The sequence below is a fragment of the Rattus norvegicus genome, chromosome 18 (assembly GCF_021556685.1).
Source record: "Rattus norvegicus strain SHRSP/BbbUtx chromosome 18, alternate assembly SHRSP_T2T, whole genome shotgun sequence".
Lineage (NCBI taxonomy): Eukaryota > Metazoa > Chordata > Mammalia > Rodentia > Muridae > Rattus > Rattus norvegicus.
The window spans coordinates 31,771,979-31,789,605 of NC_141551.1; the positions used below are offsets into that span (position 1 = coordinate 31,771,979).

General features: G+C 42.7%; 1 protein-coding gene across 1 annotated transcript; it reads left to right on the forward strand.

The window, feature by feature from the left end:
• The first annotated feature begins 2,989 nt into the window (after nucleotides 1-2,989).
• Nucleotides 2,990-5,258, forward strand: Pabpc2 (poly(A) binding protein, cytoplasmic 2). Its single transcript, NM_001106151.2, is given in 1 exon segment — nucleotides 2,990-5,258. A coding segment is annotated over 1 exon segment (1,893 nt). The 3' UTR covers nucleotides 4,883-5,258.
• The last annotated feature ends 12,369 nt before the right edge of the window (nucleotides 5,259-17,627 follow it).

Sequence of the window (17,627 nt, forward strand, 5' to 3'; positions counted from 1 at the left end):
GGAGACACACTGGTTATAAATTACAGCGAGAGGGGACAGGGATGTGGAACTTGACCTTGAGCAGTCCCTAGAGCTGTATCCCTAGTGCAGTGAATGGAAATATACATACAGGGAAAGGGAAAGGGTGTAGAAGAGAGATTTTTATTTACTCTTTTGTTCTTCTTCTGTGTAATTTCCACAGGCCGTAATAACCGTCATAACTAGAAACCATAATGGCTCTATAACCATCCTGCAACTTCTAACACACTCTTGAGAATGAAAACAAACGAAACAATAGGCACAATAAGCATTTGGGAAAGCTGACCATAGAGGATGCACAGACAAGAACGCAAACCCATGCAGTTCTATCCTTACCCAGAGCCCAGGATCTCATACCTCAACACCCACCGGCCTCAGTTCTGTGAGATGCTTTGTTGGCAAACCACAACCTCCCATTGTCCCTTAGAGGCATCCTGAAATATCATCTTAACATCTGTAAAATGTACCCCCTTAAGCATAACAGAAGGAATAAACATGCCCCAAGAACAACATTATTAAAAATAAGTTTGTTATGTGGTGACTTTCCTAGCTCTAATTAAAAGGAAAGACTCAGGGGCAGGAAATTGATTTTTTTTCCCCCTTAATGTTTCAGTAACTTGAACCTAACGAGTGTATCTGTACAATTTGCTAACACCCTCATTAGAGTTATGCTAAATAGCCAAACACAACAGTGCCAGGGAAAGCCATGGAATGATTTTATATGAAGAAGGGACTTAATTAGAAGTGACTTAATTTCCATCCTTTGGGATGCTAGATGTTCAAGGTAGTGGGACCAGCAGCATGCTTATATTTGAGATTAAAATAAGCTTTGGTAAAAGAAGGAATTGTAGGATATGGCAAATTGATAGTAAGTGAGGGTCTTTAAAAAAAACAATTAACTAACTGCTTTACCTGCAGTTCAGCCACATTTTCCTTAGAAATGTGGAACAGACATTTTCTTTCCTATCTTCTGCTCTGTGTAAATTTGAAAGACTTTCTCTTGCGAATTGAGATAAATTAGGTTCTCTCCCTACCTGGTTTGTTCAAACTGTGAATAAATCTGTTTTATTTTAAAAATGAACTAGGTAACTTTTAAATTAAAGATGCTTTCAGCAAACTGAATCTATGTCACTCAGGCTACTCTCTAATGCTACTCCTGTTGACCTGATGTGTCTGTGTCCTTATAGTTTTGAGGCCACTTTGAGGTGGCCCCAGGACTCTTCCCTCCTTTGGTTCATGTCTATGCAATCCCACTGTTCAATGTGGATGAGACCTTGGCTTGCTTCTAATTAAGGGAATAGGTTCCAGGATACATATTACAGGATATTTCTGATTACCATGTAATGCCTGTCTAGTAAGGGAATTTCCCTGACTGGGTCTGAAGAAGCAAGCTATTATGCTTCCTCTGCCTGCACAGAAAGTAGAGAACACGGGGAGGCCTCCTGTTGCGGTGGAGCAGGAAAGGGAGGCCATAGTGCAAAGAGCTGATCCTGCCAACCATCTGATTAGTTTGGAACTTGATCCTTCCCTAGTGGAATGTATGGTGATTCCTCAAGCCCTGGTCAACATCTTGAACATAGGAGTCCCAGCTAAGCCTCAGAGATTCCCTAGTGCTGTGAATCCTTGAAGCATCACCAGGAACCTGTTCTATATGGGCTGTGCAGGGATGGGTGTTTGCAGCTGCGGAGGAGGTCTGGAGGCATAGAGCATCAGCAGAGCCCGACCCCGGGACCAACTCCATAAAGGTCCATCACATCGCTGTCCCTCACTCTCTCTCCAGTCTTTCTCTGATACACAGGGACCATGAGGCCATCTTCTAATTTGTAATTCTCTAAAGATGTTTTTTGTATTAATGGGTCCGTATGTATGGGGTGTGTGTGTGTGTGTGTGTGTGTGTGTGTGTGTGTGTGTGTGTGTGTGTGTGTGGAGAGAGAGAGAGAGAGAGAGAGAGAGAGAGAGAGAGAGAGAGAGAGAGAGAGAGAGAGAATGTATGGGGGATTGGAGGACAACTTTTAAGGGCTGATTCTCCCTTTCTGCAGTTGGTTCTAGGGACTGAACTCAAGTTGTTAGGCTTGCACTGGCAGGTGCCTTTACCTGATTAGTTACCTCAATGACTTCTAATTTATGTATCCTGATTGATTCTGGATATTAAATTACTTGTGTCTCTGTGAGAAACAAAGATCCATAGTCAGCACAGTTGGTGGTGATTCCTATCTTTTTAGGGAACCAGAATCAGTCCACAGGACATTTAGTGAAAAATGAAAATGGAAACATTATGATCCAATAAACATTTTATTTTTTAAAAAATACCAAAAGCGTCTCTTTCTCCCTGATGCTTAGTGTTGAGACTACAGATCACCTTTTGGCCTTGGAACGCATTGTCTAAAATTATCTCCGGCTCTTTGCGGTAAGGCAGGCAGATCACCATGAGTTCAAGGTCGATCTCGTCTATATGGTGAGCTCCAGGACACTCTGGATTACAGATTAAGAAGCTGTCTTTAAAAATAAGTCTCAAAACACACCCAAAAAGAAAAAAATAAAAGTAGATTTTTTTTTAAATCTGCAAAGACTTAAAAAATTCAGTACTTCCCCTGGGGTTGACTTTAAATTTTGTTATTTTCTTCTTTTATAAAATAATGGGGTGAAGCATCTGAGGCCCACCTGTCTACCCTCTCCTAAGGGTCCAGAAGAGACCCAGCTGGACCACACCTTCAAGCAGACAGACAGCTCTTGCTTTCCAGCCACCCAGCCTCGCTCCCAAGGCAGCATGCATCATGAACCGCGCACGCGCCTAGCGCGGGCTCTCTGGTCCTGGGGCTCTGTGGCCAGCCGTTGGGGAGGTTTTCATCTCCTTGGTTTTTGATCCTCTGCGCTTGCCCACATCGCCCCTGCCTCCGCCTCAGCCCAGCGCTGGCCCTGTTCTTCTCACTGGAAGGTGGAGGCTTGAGGCCCCACGGGCTGCAGTGCCCAGATGAACTCCAGCGACCCAGGCTGCCCCATGGCCTCGCTCTATGTGGGGGACCTGCACCCTGATGTGACAGAGGCGATGCTCTATGAGAAGTTCAGCTCCGCCGGGCCCATACTTTCCATCCGGGTATACAGGGATGTGATCACACGTCGCTCCCTGGGCTATGCTTCCGTGAACTTTGAGCAGCCTGCTGATGCAGAGCGTGCTTTGGACACCATGAATTTTGATGTCATCAAGGGCAAGCCAGTCCGCATCATGTGGTCACAGCGTGATCCATCACTTCGCAGGAGTGGAGTAGGCAACGTGTTCATTAAAAATTTAAACAAGACCATTGACAATAAAGCGCTATATGATACATTCTCTGCTTTTGGCAATATCCTTTCCTGCAAGGTGGTCTGCGATGAGAATGGCTCGAAGGGCCATGGATTTGTACATTTTGAGACAGAGGAGGCAGCGGAAAGAGCCATCGAGAAAATGAACGGGATGCTTCTGAATGACCGCAAAGTGTTTGTTGGACAGTTTAAGTCTCGGAAAGAACGAGAAGCAGAGCTTGGAACGAGGACCAAGGAGTTTACCAACGTTTACATCAAGAACTTTGGGGACCGCATGGATGATAAGACCCTGAATGGCCTCTTCGGCAGGTTTGGACAGGTCCTAAGTGTGAAAGTCATGACCGACGAAGGTGGAAAATCAAAAGGATTCGGGTTCGTCAGCTTTGAAAGGCACGAAGATGCGCAGAAAGCGGTGGATGAGATGAATGGGAAGGAACTCAATGGAAAACACATTTATGTGGGCCCAGCTCAGAAAAAGGTGGACCGTCACATAGAACTTAAGCGCAAATTTGAGCAGGTGACCCAAGACAGGGGCATCAGATACCAGGGCATTAACCTTTATGTGAAAAATCTCGATGATGGTATTGATGATGAACGTCTTCAGAAAGAATTTTCTCCGTTTGGAACAATCACCAGTACAAAGGTTATGACAGAGGGTGGTCGCAGTAAAGGATTCGGTTTTGTGTGTTTCTCCTCCCCAGAAGAAGCCACAAAAGCTGTTTCAGAAATGAATGGTAGAATTGTGGCCACGAAACCACTTTATGTAGCTTTAGCTCAGCGCAAAGAAGAACGTCAGGCTCATCTCACTAACCAATATATTCAAAGAATGGCAAGTGTCCGATCTGGGCCGAACTCTCTTATCAACGCTTACCAACCAGCACCTTCTGGCTACTCCGTGGCTGCTGTCCCACAAACTCAGAACTGTGCCCCATGCTGCCCTAGCCAAATTGTTCAACCAAGTCCAAGTACTCGCTGGACTGCTCAGGGGGCCCGGCCTCATCCATTCCCCAACGTGTCTGGTGCTAGCCACCCTGCTGCTCCTAAATCGTCGTTTACTACGGTAAGACCAAGTTCTTCACATGTTCCTCAAGTCATGGCAGCACAGCGCATCACTAACAGATCAGCACAGACAACGGGTCAACGTCCTGCCCTAGCCTCTTCACCTGCAACTACTCCTGTTCGCTCGATTCCACAGTATAAGTATGCCACAGGAGTCCGGAACTCCCAGCAACATCTTAATGCCCAGCTGGTGCAACAGCCTTCTGTTTGCATACAGGGCCAGGAACCTTGGACTGCTTCCACATTAGGAACTGCTCCTCAAGAGCAAAAGCAAATGTTGGGTGAAAGGTTATTTCCTCTCATTCAAGCCATGCACCCGACCCTGGCTGGTAAGATCACGGGCATGTTGCTGGAGATTGATAACTCGGAACCACTTCATATGCTCGACTCTCCAGAGTCTCTGTGTTCTAGAGCTCAGGAAGCCGTGTCGGCACTCCAGGCCCACCAAGCTAACGAGGCTGCCCAGAAAGCTGCTGGCAGTACCTCTGGTGTCCCAACTGTTTAAACTGACCAGAGACCTCAAAAAAGAAACTCACACTTTGCAGAAGAAAGATATCTAAACATTGAAAAAACATTATTTTTAAAAAAAATAGTAAAATATAAAATAAATTAAAAAGGAAAGGAAACTTTGAACTATACGTACTGAGCAAATGTCAGGTCTGGTATCTAAGCCTAGCCTGACTTAAGAACAGCAAGCAACCCCCACCCCCGACAGAAATAGTAGAACCTACAAACCACTGTTTTTGTAGACCCCAAGAAAAGCATTTTCAGCAAAGTAGAAACATTTAGAGCATCCTTTTAATTTTATAATTCTTTATTGTTGAATAGCTCAAAATGTTCTAATAGCAGAATTGATAACTGAGCAAGGAAACATAATGTGAATTATAAAATTCTTTAATAAAAACTTATGCAGTGAAAAAAATCAGATGTTATTTAGGTAGGGATAATGTGCTCTATCATTTTCTTTGTATTACTCTATATTAAATTATATATTAGAATAAAGAACAACCAGATGACTTAGTCTTGTGCCAAATAATATGTCTTAGGATGGGGGACAGTCACTTTGCACACTGATGGTATAAGATCCCAAGTTGGCTGGACATTGTCATAACACAGCGTGCAACCTTTCAAGGAATTCGAACCATTGATTTTATGAATTTAATCATGGAAACTGAGACAACAGAAGACAAAGACACAGGAGGACATAGCCTAGATCCCCCTACCTCTTTAAGTTCTACTGGTGGGAGGAGGGAGGCACAGAAGAACCTCTCTCCTCTTTTTATAAAGCAATAAGGCTGGAACAGATGCTGAAATGGCAGGCATAGGGTGGATATTTAAAGAAAATATCAAGAAAACACAAGACAGAAGAGAACGGTTTTGAGTATCAGATCCCAGATATAGAAGCTGTTTAGAAATGGCTGCAGATAAACTCTGAATAAGCCATGTTCATGTATACATTCACTAATCCAATGTGTAACTCAATCACCATTTGCCTGGAACCAGCATTGGTGCTGGGGACAAATGCTATACAATATTGACATGTTCCCTGCAGAAGAAATCACCCAGGCATGGTATATGCAAAAATCCAGAGAAATAGTGAACTGAGGGTCTAGCTACAGGCTCTTTATGGGAGTGGAGGGAAGGAAGAAGGAAAGAGAGAGCAAGAGGGAGGGAGGGAGGGAAGAAGGGAGGGAGAGAGAGAGAGAGAGAGAGAGAGAGAGAGAGAGAGAGAGAGAGAGAGAACAAAATGGTGGGAATCCAAGTGAAGTAAGGATGTCAGGAAATGAGCTGCTAAACTTCCATTTTGCATTTCCCAAGAGACCCTGGACCTTTGCAGGGGCTTTTCTAAGGGTCTGTTTTCCTGATATTCTTGCTTTATAGCCCACTAGGGTCACAGAACATAGTAACAGGACACGGGCTGTGTATCAAAAGGCAACTCTGTACCTCATAGCAGTCTAGTGTGATACAATGAAATATTGGCCATAGTGGGTGCACAGTATACAATAGGTGCCATTCTGCTCTTGGAGCACCTTCCTTTCTTACCTTGTAATGCTGAAACGTCCATATATGGACCATAGTCAAGACAACCAACCACACCCTGGCTGCCCCTGAGACACCGGTCTGCCAACAGGATCCTGTTTACCATTTCACCTGCCCTCCCCACCTTTGCCTTTACTGTCTTATGACTCCCCAGTGACCTTATTGCTTAAGTTCATCGCCAAAGTTGTCCCCAGACTCAAGAATTGTTTTGTCATTAACTAAGACTTTAAATAGACTTGAAATCAGCAAACACAATTTGAAAAAATGCTACTCACCAATTCAAAACAGAACCCAAACTAGATTTAAAAAATAAGGAGTCTGGTTAGGAAAGGGGTCTAGGATCTGGTTCCTAGCAAAAGTAGTCAAAAGGTCAGAAATGTTGCCAGGTATCATGGGTCTGGATGTGGGTGCTAGTAGAGAAATGGCTAGCATATTTTAGAGCCGTAATGAATTATTGGGTATAAAATAATGGTCCCACATCAACTGCCAAACCTGAAAGTATTGACAGCTTCAGAGGTGAATGGGAACATAGTTCTTTCATGTGTCCCTTCATGGCAGCCAGGGAACTTAGAGGAGAAAGCAGACAATACCGATTCAGAGAGGAGATATTGAAAGGAACTGGGTAGGGAGGAGACAAAACACAACCCAAAAGATATTCAGTCTACATGTATCTGGTACCACTGCAGTAACAATGACTGAATGTGTAGTCTGTGGTGCTCATTAGCTGGAGGGGCAACTTGTCCAACTGCATGGGGGTAATGCATACATCTCAGGCCGCTTGCCTCTTAGGGGAGCTGGCTGAAGACTTTGAGGTACTTATGGGAAGCAGCATCCTCTACTTGCTACTGTTATTTGCATTCTTACTTGTTGACTTTCTTATTCTTGGGGTGAGGGAATACAAGTTATAGAATTCTGTTCTTATCTTACAACCCACCGAAGGAGCAAACGATGCCTTTCATTGAGGAGTCAAATATTACAAGGACAAGTGGGGTTCTATAAAATGACCCAGAAACCAGCATTCCAGAAAGACCTCACAAGTAATCACTGTTTTACAAAAAACATTGGGCAGATAGTTCTCTTGTATATAGTATACTTTGGTGGATGAATTGCCTTCCTCGACTAGAAGGTGGGAGAAGGCAAGCGACGTGGAGTAGAGGTGGCAGTGCATAGAACTTCCCACCTTCTGATCATCTGTGGACATCGCTCAGATTTGTGAACTTTCACTATTGTCTGTTTCTGGAACTGATTTAGGGTGGACATAATTAAGTACACAGACTTAGAACGACAAAAGTCTGTTTCCAGTCTCTAATATTAGCTTCCCAAGCAACAAACAAGCTGTTCTGGTCAGACATCTTAGTAGCGCATTGAATCCCCTCACATTACTGCTAGGAAACAATTTAGAAAATCCAATCTAGTTAGCTAAGAAGCAAGCCTATGGAAAAGCCTTGTCTGTGCCAACATCCCAGACTATCTCACAGTGGAGGCTAGCCTGATTTTTATCAGGAATCAGAAGGTTGCTAATGGGCAAATTTGCAAGGGGACTCCTGCCTAGAGAACCTGGTTGGCCAGGCCAGGCAATAAGTGACAAAGGACTTTGGCCTCATCCCCTACCTGGAGTGTAGCCTGAGGGAAATCCTATCATTCTTTTTCCAGTGTTCCAGAGGATGCTGCACCTGTTGTTGACACATCTGGAGTGCCGGCTTTCCTATCCTCTCCCACACCCTGGGAGCAATCATGACATTTTAGAGCCAAAGGAAGGATAACCTAGCAGGAAAAAGAAGATATGTCCAGCCTTTAATCCCAAAACTCAATCTGAGTGGTCAGACATATTACAATATTCTCAGATAGTACCAGCTACTTATGACGTACTCTGCTGGGTGTGAGTGAAAGGCCTAGGAGAAAGGTAAAATGGTGTTGCTGTTCTCACTGCCTGTATGGGTTGCGTTTCTTGCCTCTCCTTTTGAAAGGTCTCTGAAACCATTATAACAGCTGTCTAACATCCCTGCTACTTCAAGTCTGATTGGGAGAATTTCTTTCCTTGACTTGACCTTGACTTTGACAAACTAACAGAGCATTATGGCTAAGAAGAGAATGTTGAGCATGACCCATCTCTGTCTCAATGCCTGGATGACACAGCATGTGGGAGCATCAGCTCCTTGTGTTTTAAGGTACAGAGGACAGCTCACTGGCCTCATGTGATCTGGTCTGTATTCAGAGAGAGTATGATGACATGTTCCCTAAAGTCCGTCAACAACTGGAATCAAAATGCTCACCGAATGGTGGCAATTTTGGCCTTACTATTATAAATGAGATCCATTAAAAAAAATGAATCACACCATCTCATCTGTAGAGCTGTTGGGGCATTTGTTAAAGGCATTTATTTGTGCTGTTTGGGAATGTGACAACTGGACACGGAACATTTCTTCTTCGGAGTGCTTGGTAGAGTTTGCACAATGAGTTACTGAAAATACTTCTCAAAAGGGAAATGAAAGTCCACAAAATTTAGAACATCATTCAGATTTGAATGAACTCCTTTTACAGAAAACTGGTATTTAAAAAGTTGGGTCAAAATGATTGGCAGGCAGACTATTCACGGGACACACTAGAAGAAAACCATAGTTTCCGACCACCTGTGTCATCTCACAAACTGACCATCCGATCAGAGATGAGGGTTGATCCTTTTGATTTCCTTTCTGGAGAGAGACCAATCAGCTTCCTGGCATATTCTGTGACTGACACTGCTAAGCATTGACCACACCCCTGGAAGGAGGGGATTAACAGGTGTCTCTGGGATGAGTGTTGGCTTCTTCTCCTTCATGAGGACCCAGAGTGTGCCAGAAATGACTGAGGCATAGCAGCGTCCTGGAAAACACAGTGGAAAGATGACGATGGGATGTGTTGCCAAGCCTTTGCTTGAAAACTCTCTTAAATCATTGAGGACTCCAAGGGTTTTCAGCTATTTATATATATACACACACACACATAGCTAAGAAGCTCACTGAGAATTTTAAAAACTTTGAATAATAATTCATCTTAAAAATCATAGCAGACATTGCCAATATAAGTAGTATTTTAACAATATTTTAAGAACAGTCATAAGGAATAACAAAATTCTTATTGTTTTTCACTTTTCAGCTTTATTATCATCATCATTATTACTATTATTATTATTGGTATTATTATTATTATTATAGATATTTAACTCAAGGTCTGTGCATATTAAACAAATATCCTATTCCTAGCATGAACTATACAAATTTTTATTTGATACACATTAGTAGAAAATAGGGGCGCTTTTATATTTGCTTCTGATATAGCGTGTTGCAACCACATGTATCATAAGTTTCGGAAGACTCTATCTTTTGTTAGAGAATAGTGAAGAAAAGCCAATAATATCACAGGATTATAAAAATAGTTTTGATTACAAAGATTCTCTGAAAAAAGGGTCTTTTTGTCTCTCACATTTTGAAACGATTTAGAACAGTGATCTTTCAAACTCCCAACTGTGACAAGTGACCTGAAACACTGATGTAGAAAAAAGCACCAAATCAGAGTATGGGAGCATCAAGACCAAGAATTGTGCATGTGTACAACACTGAAACAACATTGGTTTTCCTAATAATGCCGTACTCAAGGAGGGAAGAGGAAGGCAGCTGAGGACCAGACAGTCTATGGGGCAAGTATGAATTGTGCTCTCAGAAGAAACGGGACAAATGCCTGGGATTTGATACATTACAGGTCACGGCTTCTCTGCCTTTCTCATCTTCCTTCTTCAGGGCAGCACATGATGCCCAGTGATGTTGGGATGTCCAGTGATGTTGGGATGTCCAGTGATGTTGGGATGTCCAGTGATGTTAGGATGCCCAGTGATGTTGGGATGCCCAGTGATGTTGGGATGCCCAGTGATGTTGGGATGTCCAGTGATGTTGGGATGTCCAGTGATGTTGGGATGCCCAGTGATGTTGGGATGCCCAGTGATGTTGGGATGTCCAGTGATGTTGGGATACCCAGTGATGTTGGGATGCCCAGTGATGTTGGGATGCCCAGTGATGTTGGGATGCCCAGTGATGTTGGGATGTCCAGTGATGTTGGGATACCCAGTGATGTTGGGATGCCCAGTGATGTTGGGATGCCCAGTGATGTTGGGATGCCCAGTGATGTTGGGATGCCCAGTGATGTTGGGATGCCCAGTGATGTTGGGATGCCCAGGGATGTTAGGATGCCCAGGGATGTTGTTGGGATGCCCAGTGATGTTAGGATGGTGTAGTTCCATCTCTTCAAGTATCAAGGTATGGTGGTTGAGAACATGAGATTTTTAGGCATACAGACCTAGGTTCAAATCTGGGATCTGCCACTTAGGAGCTATGTGGTTGGGAAAAGATTACATTAAGCTTGATGACTCTCAGAATCCCAACAGGTGTGACTGGTCTGGAGCTGCTTTAAATGCCTATTTTCTCGACATCTTCTACAGCAATGATTCTCAACCTTCCTAATGCTATGGCCCTTTCATATAGGTCCTCATGCTGTGAGTAACCCTCAACCATAAAATTATTTTTGTTACTACTTTACAACTGTAATTTTGCTGCTGTTGTGAATTGCAATGGGAACATCTGTGTTTTTTAATAGTCTCAGGTTACCCGTGTGAAAGGGTCATTCAACCTTTAAACGGGTTGTGTGCTACAAGTTGAGAAACACTGCTCTACATAAAGGTAAGACCTGTTTCCTCATGCCCTTGTATTAGACTGGTCCCACGCTTTGATCACTGTTGTGGCAGAAGTGACTCTGTGTTGTTTCTGAGCAGTTTTGGGGGCCCCAATGCTTCCACTTGCCCTCGTGGTCCCCTATGATCCAGGGGGTGGAAAATAATAAAATAAGAGACCTAATGGTGTCAGTGGCTCAGTTGTCTCTTCCAGGCCCAGGCAGGCCTTGGTAGCCTATCTGGCTAAGCATCTAAGCAAAGAAAGAAAGAGCAGGACAATATAACCTCACTCTCATGCAGTGCCAGGAGAAATAACCAAATCTCAGACAATTCTTAGGATGGTTTCTTAGGTGAGTAATTTGTTCTCAATTGTCCAGTTGATGTCCCTGTTTGTAACCCAGCCATCATCAACTGACCCAGTGCTAGAGAATGTCTGAAAACTTAGAGAAATCCTATGGGATGCTGGAGGCAAGACACAGAACCCATACTAGGAAAAGGAATCTTCCTGTCCTCAATTCACAAAACTCCTTAAGATTTCCCAGCTAATGAAAAGGTGATGTGCTATCTCCATCTGTAATTGATGTAATCTCTCTTTCAGATCCCCTTAATGATTTAAATATACCAGCTAGTGTTTGTTGGTGAAAGGATGGTGTGTTTTAAGCTAAGCAAGAAAGTAGGGAACCTCTGGGAAATTAGAACCAAGAAGAAAAGGAAGCATTGGACTTAACTAAACTCAAACCTTCTGTGAGTTCTCAGAACAGCATCACTATCCAATATTGAAAATGCTTACTATTATGTCATTCTGGGTGGGTCTAGAATAGGACTATATTTTTGACAATATTTTTCCCAGGGCCATATCCAGCAAAAACAGGCCTAAGGATAGGACCTGTAAGCTATGTTTATATAATGCATCCATAAAAATGCAACAGTGTTCTGGTGGGAAGGGGGGGACAGAGTCTACTCAATGTGAGACTTAAAGTCTTTTAAAGTTGTTTTGGTTCTGCTCATTGGGAAGAGGAGGGCTGGAACAAACCACCCATGAAAATCTGAAATTCATTCAGCGATGCTGTAATTTTTTTCCTCAGGTCAGAATTATGTGACCCAAAATATATTTTAAACCAAGTAGTAACACATCTCTCTTCCCAACTGTATTTTCTTGCTATTCACACAGTTAGAATAACATCTCCACCCTGGTGGCAAAAAAGAACTTCATATTGCCAAAAAATAACCATCCTGTCGATCACTAGAGAATTCTGACTCTGCAAAAAGCACATGTGAAATCACTCACTAGGCTGAGAGGCAAAAATGTCAGGCTGGGAGAATTTAATCATGAAGGTATTTCCTCCTTCAGATTTCCAACAGCCAGCATGCAGAGGATGGGCCAAGACACATCTGCATGGCATGTGTAGTCCTTCACACAGTGACATCATAAGGCAGATCCAAAACACATTTCTATAGTTCTGCAGATAAGTGACCAGACTTCTAAATAGGATCAAAGTTGGGTTCAAGCAGCTAACCATGTATAATGTAACACATACTTACTTATTGCTCCTTGGAGAAAGCAAGGACAGATGTCAAAATCATAGGTCCTTCCTTCCTTCCTTCCTTCCTTCCTTCCTTCCTTTCTTTCTTTCTTTCTTTCTTTCTTTCTCTTCCTCCTCCTTCATCTTTTTTTTTTAGAAAGCAAAGACAAATACAAAAAACCACAGGTGTTCAGTTTTGAAGAATGAGATGGGAACAGAAGACTCAGTTGCTTCATGGCCTCTTTGCATGAGTCTATATACGTGTGTGTGTGTGTGTGTGTGTGTGTGTGTGTGTGTGTGTGTGTATGTGTGCATTCACATCACTGCCATATTTACATCCACCTAATAACATTATATCATTTTTCCAGCTTGAAGACTACATAATTCTTTTACTTTGAAGTGCCTTGTTTCAGAATCAGAAAGTCACTTCAAGTGTCACCATGGGCAGAGTTAAACGTTGAGAGCTATAGGTTTGAATGTTGTCTTGGTTACCTTCCTATTGCCATGAAGAAACCATGACTAAAGCATGTTATAAAAGAAAATGTTGATTGGGTCTCACAGTTGCCAAGAGTTGGAATTCATCATCATTGTGGCAGGGAACAGGGCAGCAGGCAGACATGGCAGTGGTACAGTTGCAGACATCCTGATCTTCAAATGTGAAGCTAAGGTAGAAACTTCTGGTTTCTTTGGAAAGTCAGTTATCAGAAATAATGTTTTGCTAGGGCACACAGGTGAAAGGATATTTTGATAAAGCAGACATGTGAGAAAAAGTATTGCTGAAGCAGACACAGATGGGAGGATGTTTTGCTGTAGCAGACACATGAAAGGATGCATGATGAAGGAATATAAATTTGGCCCTACAGAGAGTGGGAGCTCAAGCATTGGTTGGCTACTTTGTTCTGCCTCGATATTTTTTGGCTAATGACACATGTGTATCGGTTTGCCTTAGGTTGCATTGCTGAGGTCTGTTTGTGGTAATGCCATTGAGAGAAACTCACCAAAGAACTTCTTGCGAGGTTCCTGTAGCCTTGGGCGAGTTGGGAGCCTTGTAGTTTCTTCAGGATTGAAATGTGGCTGCTGGTTTGTACATGGTGTCTGTGCGTGGAGAAGACTGGACTGCAGCTGCCGGTTCTTATTTGGTGTTTGTTACTGCAGATATCCTGACAATGAAGATTGGACTCTCACCCAAAGAACTATTTCTAAGCAGGTATACTTCCCTCATGTTCTAATAACTTTTCTGTTTCACTATCTCTGGTAGGTAGTGAGCTCGAGGAGAGGTTAAATTAAAGTGGGATGGAAAAATATATACCTACAGGAAGCTGAGAAAAAGAGAGCTACTGGAAATGGCGTGGGCTTTTGAAACCTCAACATGCACCCTAGTGACATACCTCCTTCAGCAAGGCCACATCTCCCCTGTGTAGCAATCTTCCATGCCTCCTATTCTACTCCCAATGTATTCTTTCTAAGGATGCTCCATGCTCCTCTTCCATGGCCTGTGATGCCTTTTCTCTTGTCATTACTATGACAATCTCACAGTATCATCCCAATTTAGCCCAACCTGCCTCTTTTTCACAGCTTCTTGTCTGTCACCTTTCTTGGCTCCTCACATTGAGGGTTTCTATTATGGCCTGAAATTATTGTTTATGAGGTTGCTTATGTACCCCATTTTCTCTGCTAGACATTAAGGACCTCAGACTAATAATACAGACTTTCTCATTCAACACTGGGCTCCTTGTGTGCAGAAGTGTCTGGTTTTCATTTTACAAGAATTATTCCCACTGTCCTCCATATCATTTGTTGGAGGAGGGCATGATTAGAATCAAGGAGGATGGTGCATGGACTGAAGGGAAGAGTGATGGTATTAGCTGTGACCAAATTAGGTGGAGCTAGAGCCACTCGGGGGGAGCAGGGAGGCACAACCAACAAGACTTGACACTTGGTGGGACATGAAATGTCCTCAAGCTAGTTGGAAAGTTTCAAAGTCAATTCCTCACTCAGATTCCTTCCTTCAAAATGTTATATGACTGATAACCTCAGTTTCCTATGCAACTTAGCTGCTGGTGGTCACAGATAATGATTAACAATGGAGTGATGCATGGCACATACTACCCACAATAAGTTATAAGAAGGTTGTAAGACGGGCCAGTACATTTTTCGTTCCTAGGGCGATGCTTAGCACTATTTCTATTCACTCTCAAAAATGTCCTAGTATAGATGATAAATCATAGAATCTCTCCAGGTACTCATGGAAGTCAGTAGTCCCTGGAATTGATAGGCATTCTGAACAGCAGAGGTGCCTAGTGCTGAGTGATAGCCAAGCTGACGAACATCTAAGCTCTACGTATGCGTTAGTGCTAGGTAAACAGAGAACAAGCACTGCTCCACATGCCTGTCTGTCAGGAAGGCTTGTTGCATCCTGTAGAGTTAGGCATTCTCTGGGGCAGTGAAGCAGAAAGACCCCACTTATTCCTGCTGCCTTCTTCACTGAGAGTCACTGAGCCCTTGTCTTCCTCATCATTCATGACAAAAAAAAAATGGCATCTCAATTGACAGAAATGTCACATGAGTCATACAGAGGCTTTGCAAAGATTTATTTGCCACATGGCGTCTGCAGTGAGTAGCAACGGAGTTCTGACTAACTGTCTCAGCTTCTCAACTTGTATTGGAGTGTCTCAAAGAAGTCACCAAGAAAGTGAACAACTTGATCTCGTGCTGAATTCATGAGCTCAGAGCTGGGGACATGACACGTGCTCCTGATTACTTGGAATAGGAATACTATTCTGTCAAAGTATGCCCCCTGCCCTACATAAATCCTTTGTGTTGAAGACACGTCAATCTTAGAAATTAGAGAGGGGTTATTAGGAGTGATTTTAATTTTGCATCCTAATGACTCAATAATGTTTTTGAAATCACAACCAATTTCCATGTTTTTAACTCTTGTTTTAAATGAACTATTAAATCACATACTGTAACCATTTCTGTGCCTCCACCCAATCTCTGATGAAAAAGAGGCATTAAGCCTATTTATTGGATGTATCAGTTGTTTATGCCTCAGAGAAGCACAATGGAAAGATTTTGGCAATGCTCATCCAGAAGTTGGTCTTCTGAAAGGATTTAATTTAGTAGGTTACTGATTATGATTCCATTAGGAAATTCCTTAGAAAAGATAAGATGAGTTTGCAATTTGACTGATGCTGGAGAACATGGTCTTAGGTTTTAGTTAATGATACCTTGTTTCAATTAATTGGGAAAATGCAACTTAGGCCTCTCAAGTCTCCTGTAGAATTTATTACACATAGTTTCCTATAAAATATGCTGTTGCTATCCCTTTTCATTCTGTTAGCCACTGGCTACTGCCAGCAATAGGGTCTCAACTGACTGGATGAAAAGCTGTAGTCCTTTAGAGAAAGCTCACAGCATTTTTTTGTCCCCAAAGCATTCCTTATATAAGGGGATTCTCTGACCAAGAGTTGATTCTGTGGAATGCAGAAAATCTAAATGAAAACCAAGTTTAAAACTTGCCAGCTCTATGATTCGGCTTTAAATACCAAGAAAAGCAGTTTTATTACATCCCTACTGAAGACTATGCAACTTCTATTAAAAATATAAACTGGAACAAGAGACACCATCTCTGTAAAGACACCATACACATACACGCAAAGGAAACAAGAGACAAAGGGGAAGCAGACCTCGCAAAGGTTCCCAGATGTGGAAAACCAAGAAAAATATTGTACTACGTGGAAAGTTTGCCAAAGTGTAATGCCACTGGAAAGAGAAATACTGTGCCTTCTTCTCCTTCTCTGCTCCCTTCTCTCCCCTCACCCCTTAAATTAAAACTCAGAGCAGAACAAGGCTTCCTGACTGGACGATGAGGAACGCTAGTCGCTCTTCTTTATTTTTCCCCTGACCTGATTAGTGAGACTGTCTTTCGAAAGATTAGTTTTCAATCTGTCCACGGCCAGAGGAAGGCCTCCAAATTAAAGCTACATCGATTGTTTGTGGCTCCAAGAGAGGCCCATTTAAAAAAAAAATCAGCAATGCTAAAAGAAAAATGCTGGTCTTCTGAAAAGATTTAATTTAATGGATTTTTTGGTAAAGCTTGTAGTTTGGAAACTTGTCAAAAATATGCTTAAAGTTCTGCATGCAAGGTTGACTGCCTTAGTATTTTCAGTGGTAAGGGCTTCGTCAACTGGACTTCACGCCAAAAAGCTTGGATTCTAGATTCTGGAATTGTTGGCCCAATCATGGGGAATCTCAATAGAACTGTGGTTCTGGCTTAAATATAGGGCCAGTTGTTTATTTCCCTGGCTTAACCTTAAAACAAGTAGTGTCCTTCACAGCCCCCCAAGTACTCTTCCGGTGTGGTTCCTTCTCTCTTTGAAAGCCACACTGAAAAAATTATGAAAAGGTTTCCACAGACATTGATGAGAGAGAGAGAGAGAGAGAGAGAGAGAGAGAGAGAGAGAGAGAGAGAGAGAGAATCTATTTGACTGGCATCAGACATGAGAGCCAGTGCAGAGTTTTTTTTTTTTTTTCCTTTTTCTTTTTTTCAGAGCTGGGGATCGAACCTAGGGCCTTGCGCTTCCTACGCAAGCGCTCTACCACTGAGCTAAATCCCCAACCCCAGTGCAGAGTTTTAATAGCCAAGCTTTTCTTCTTTCATTGCCAATGAAGTTCTAGTGCTGTAGCTCAGATGGGAAATAGATAACAGATCAGATACCTACTCATTCTATATCACATTTGTATACTATGGCTTTGGAAGACCCTCCTGCATTTAAAGCAAAGGAAGGATCATTTTAGAAGATTTTTATGTTTGAAGCCTTCTTCCATTTTGAGCATGGCCAGGATAATCACATGCTGTCTTACTCCTAGCTACAGCATGCACAGAGGTCACACCTCACTGAGTAAGGCGCAGTGTTCAACACGAACAGGAGCAACTCTGATGCTTGTGACCACTGTTTATGTCATGGCAGCAGAGGCTTCATTAA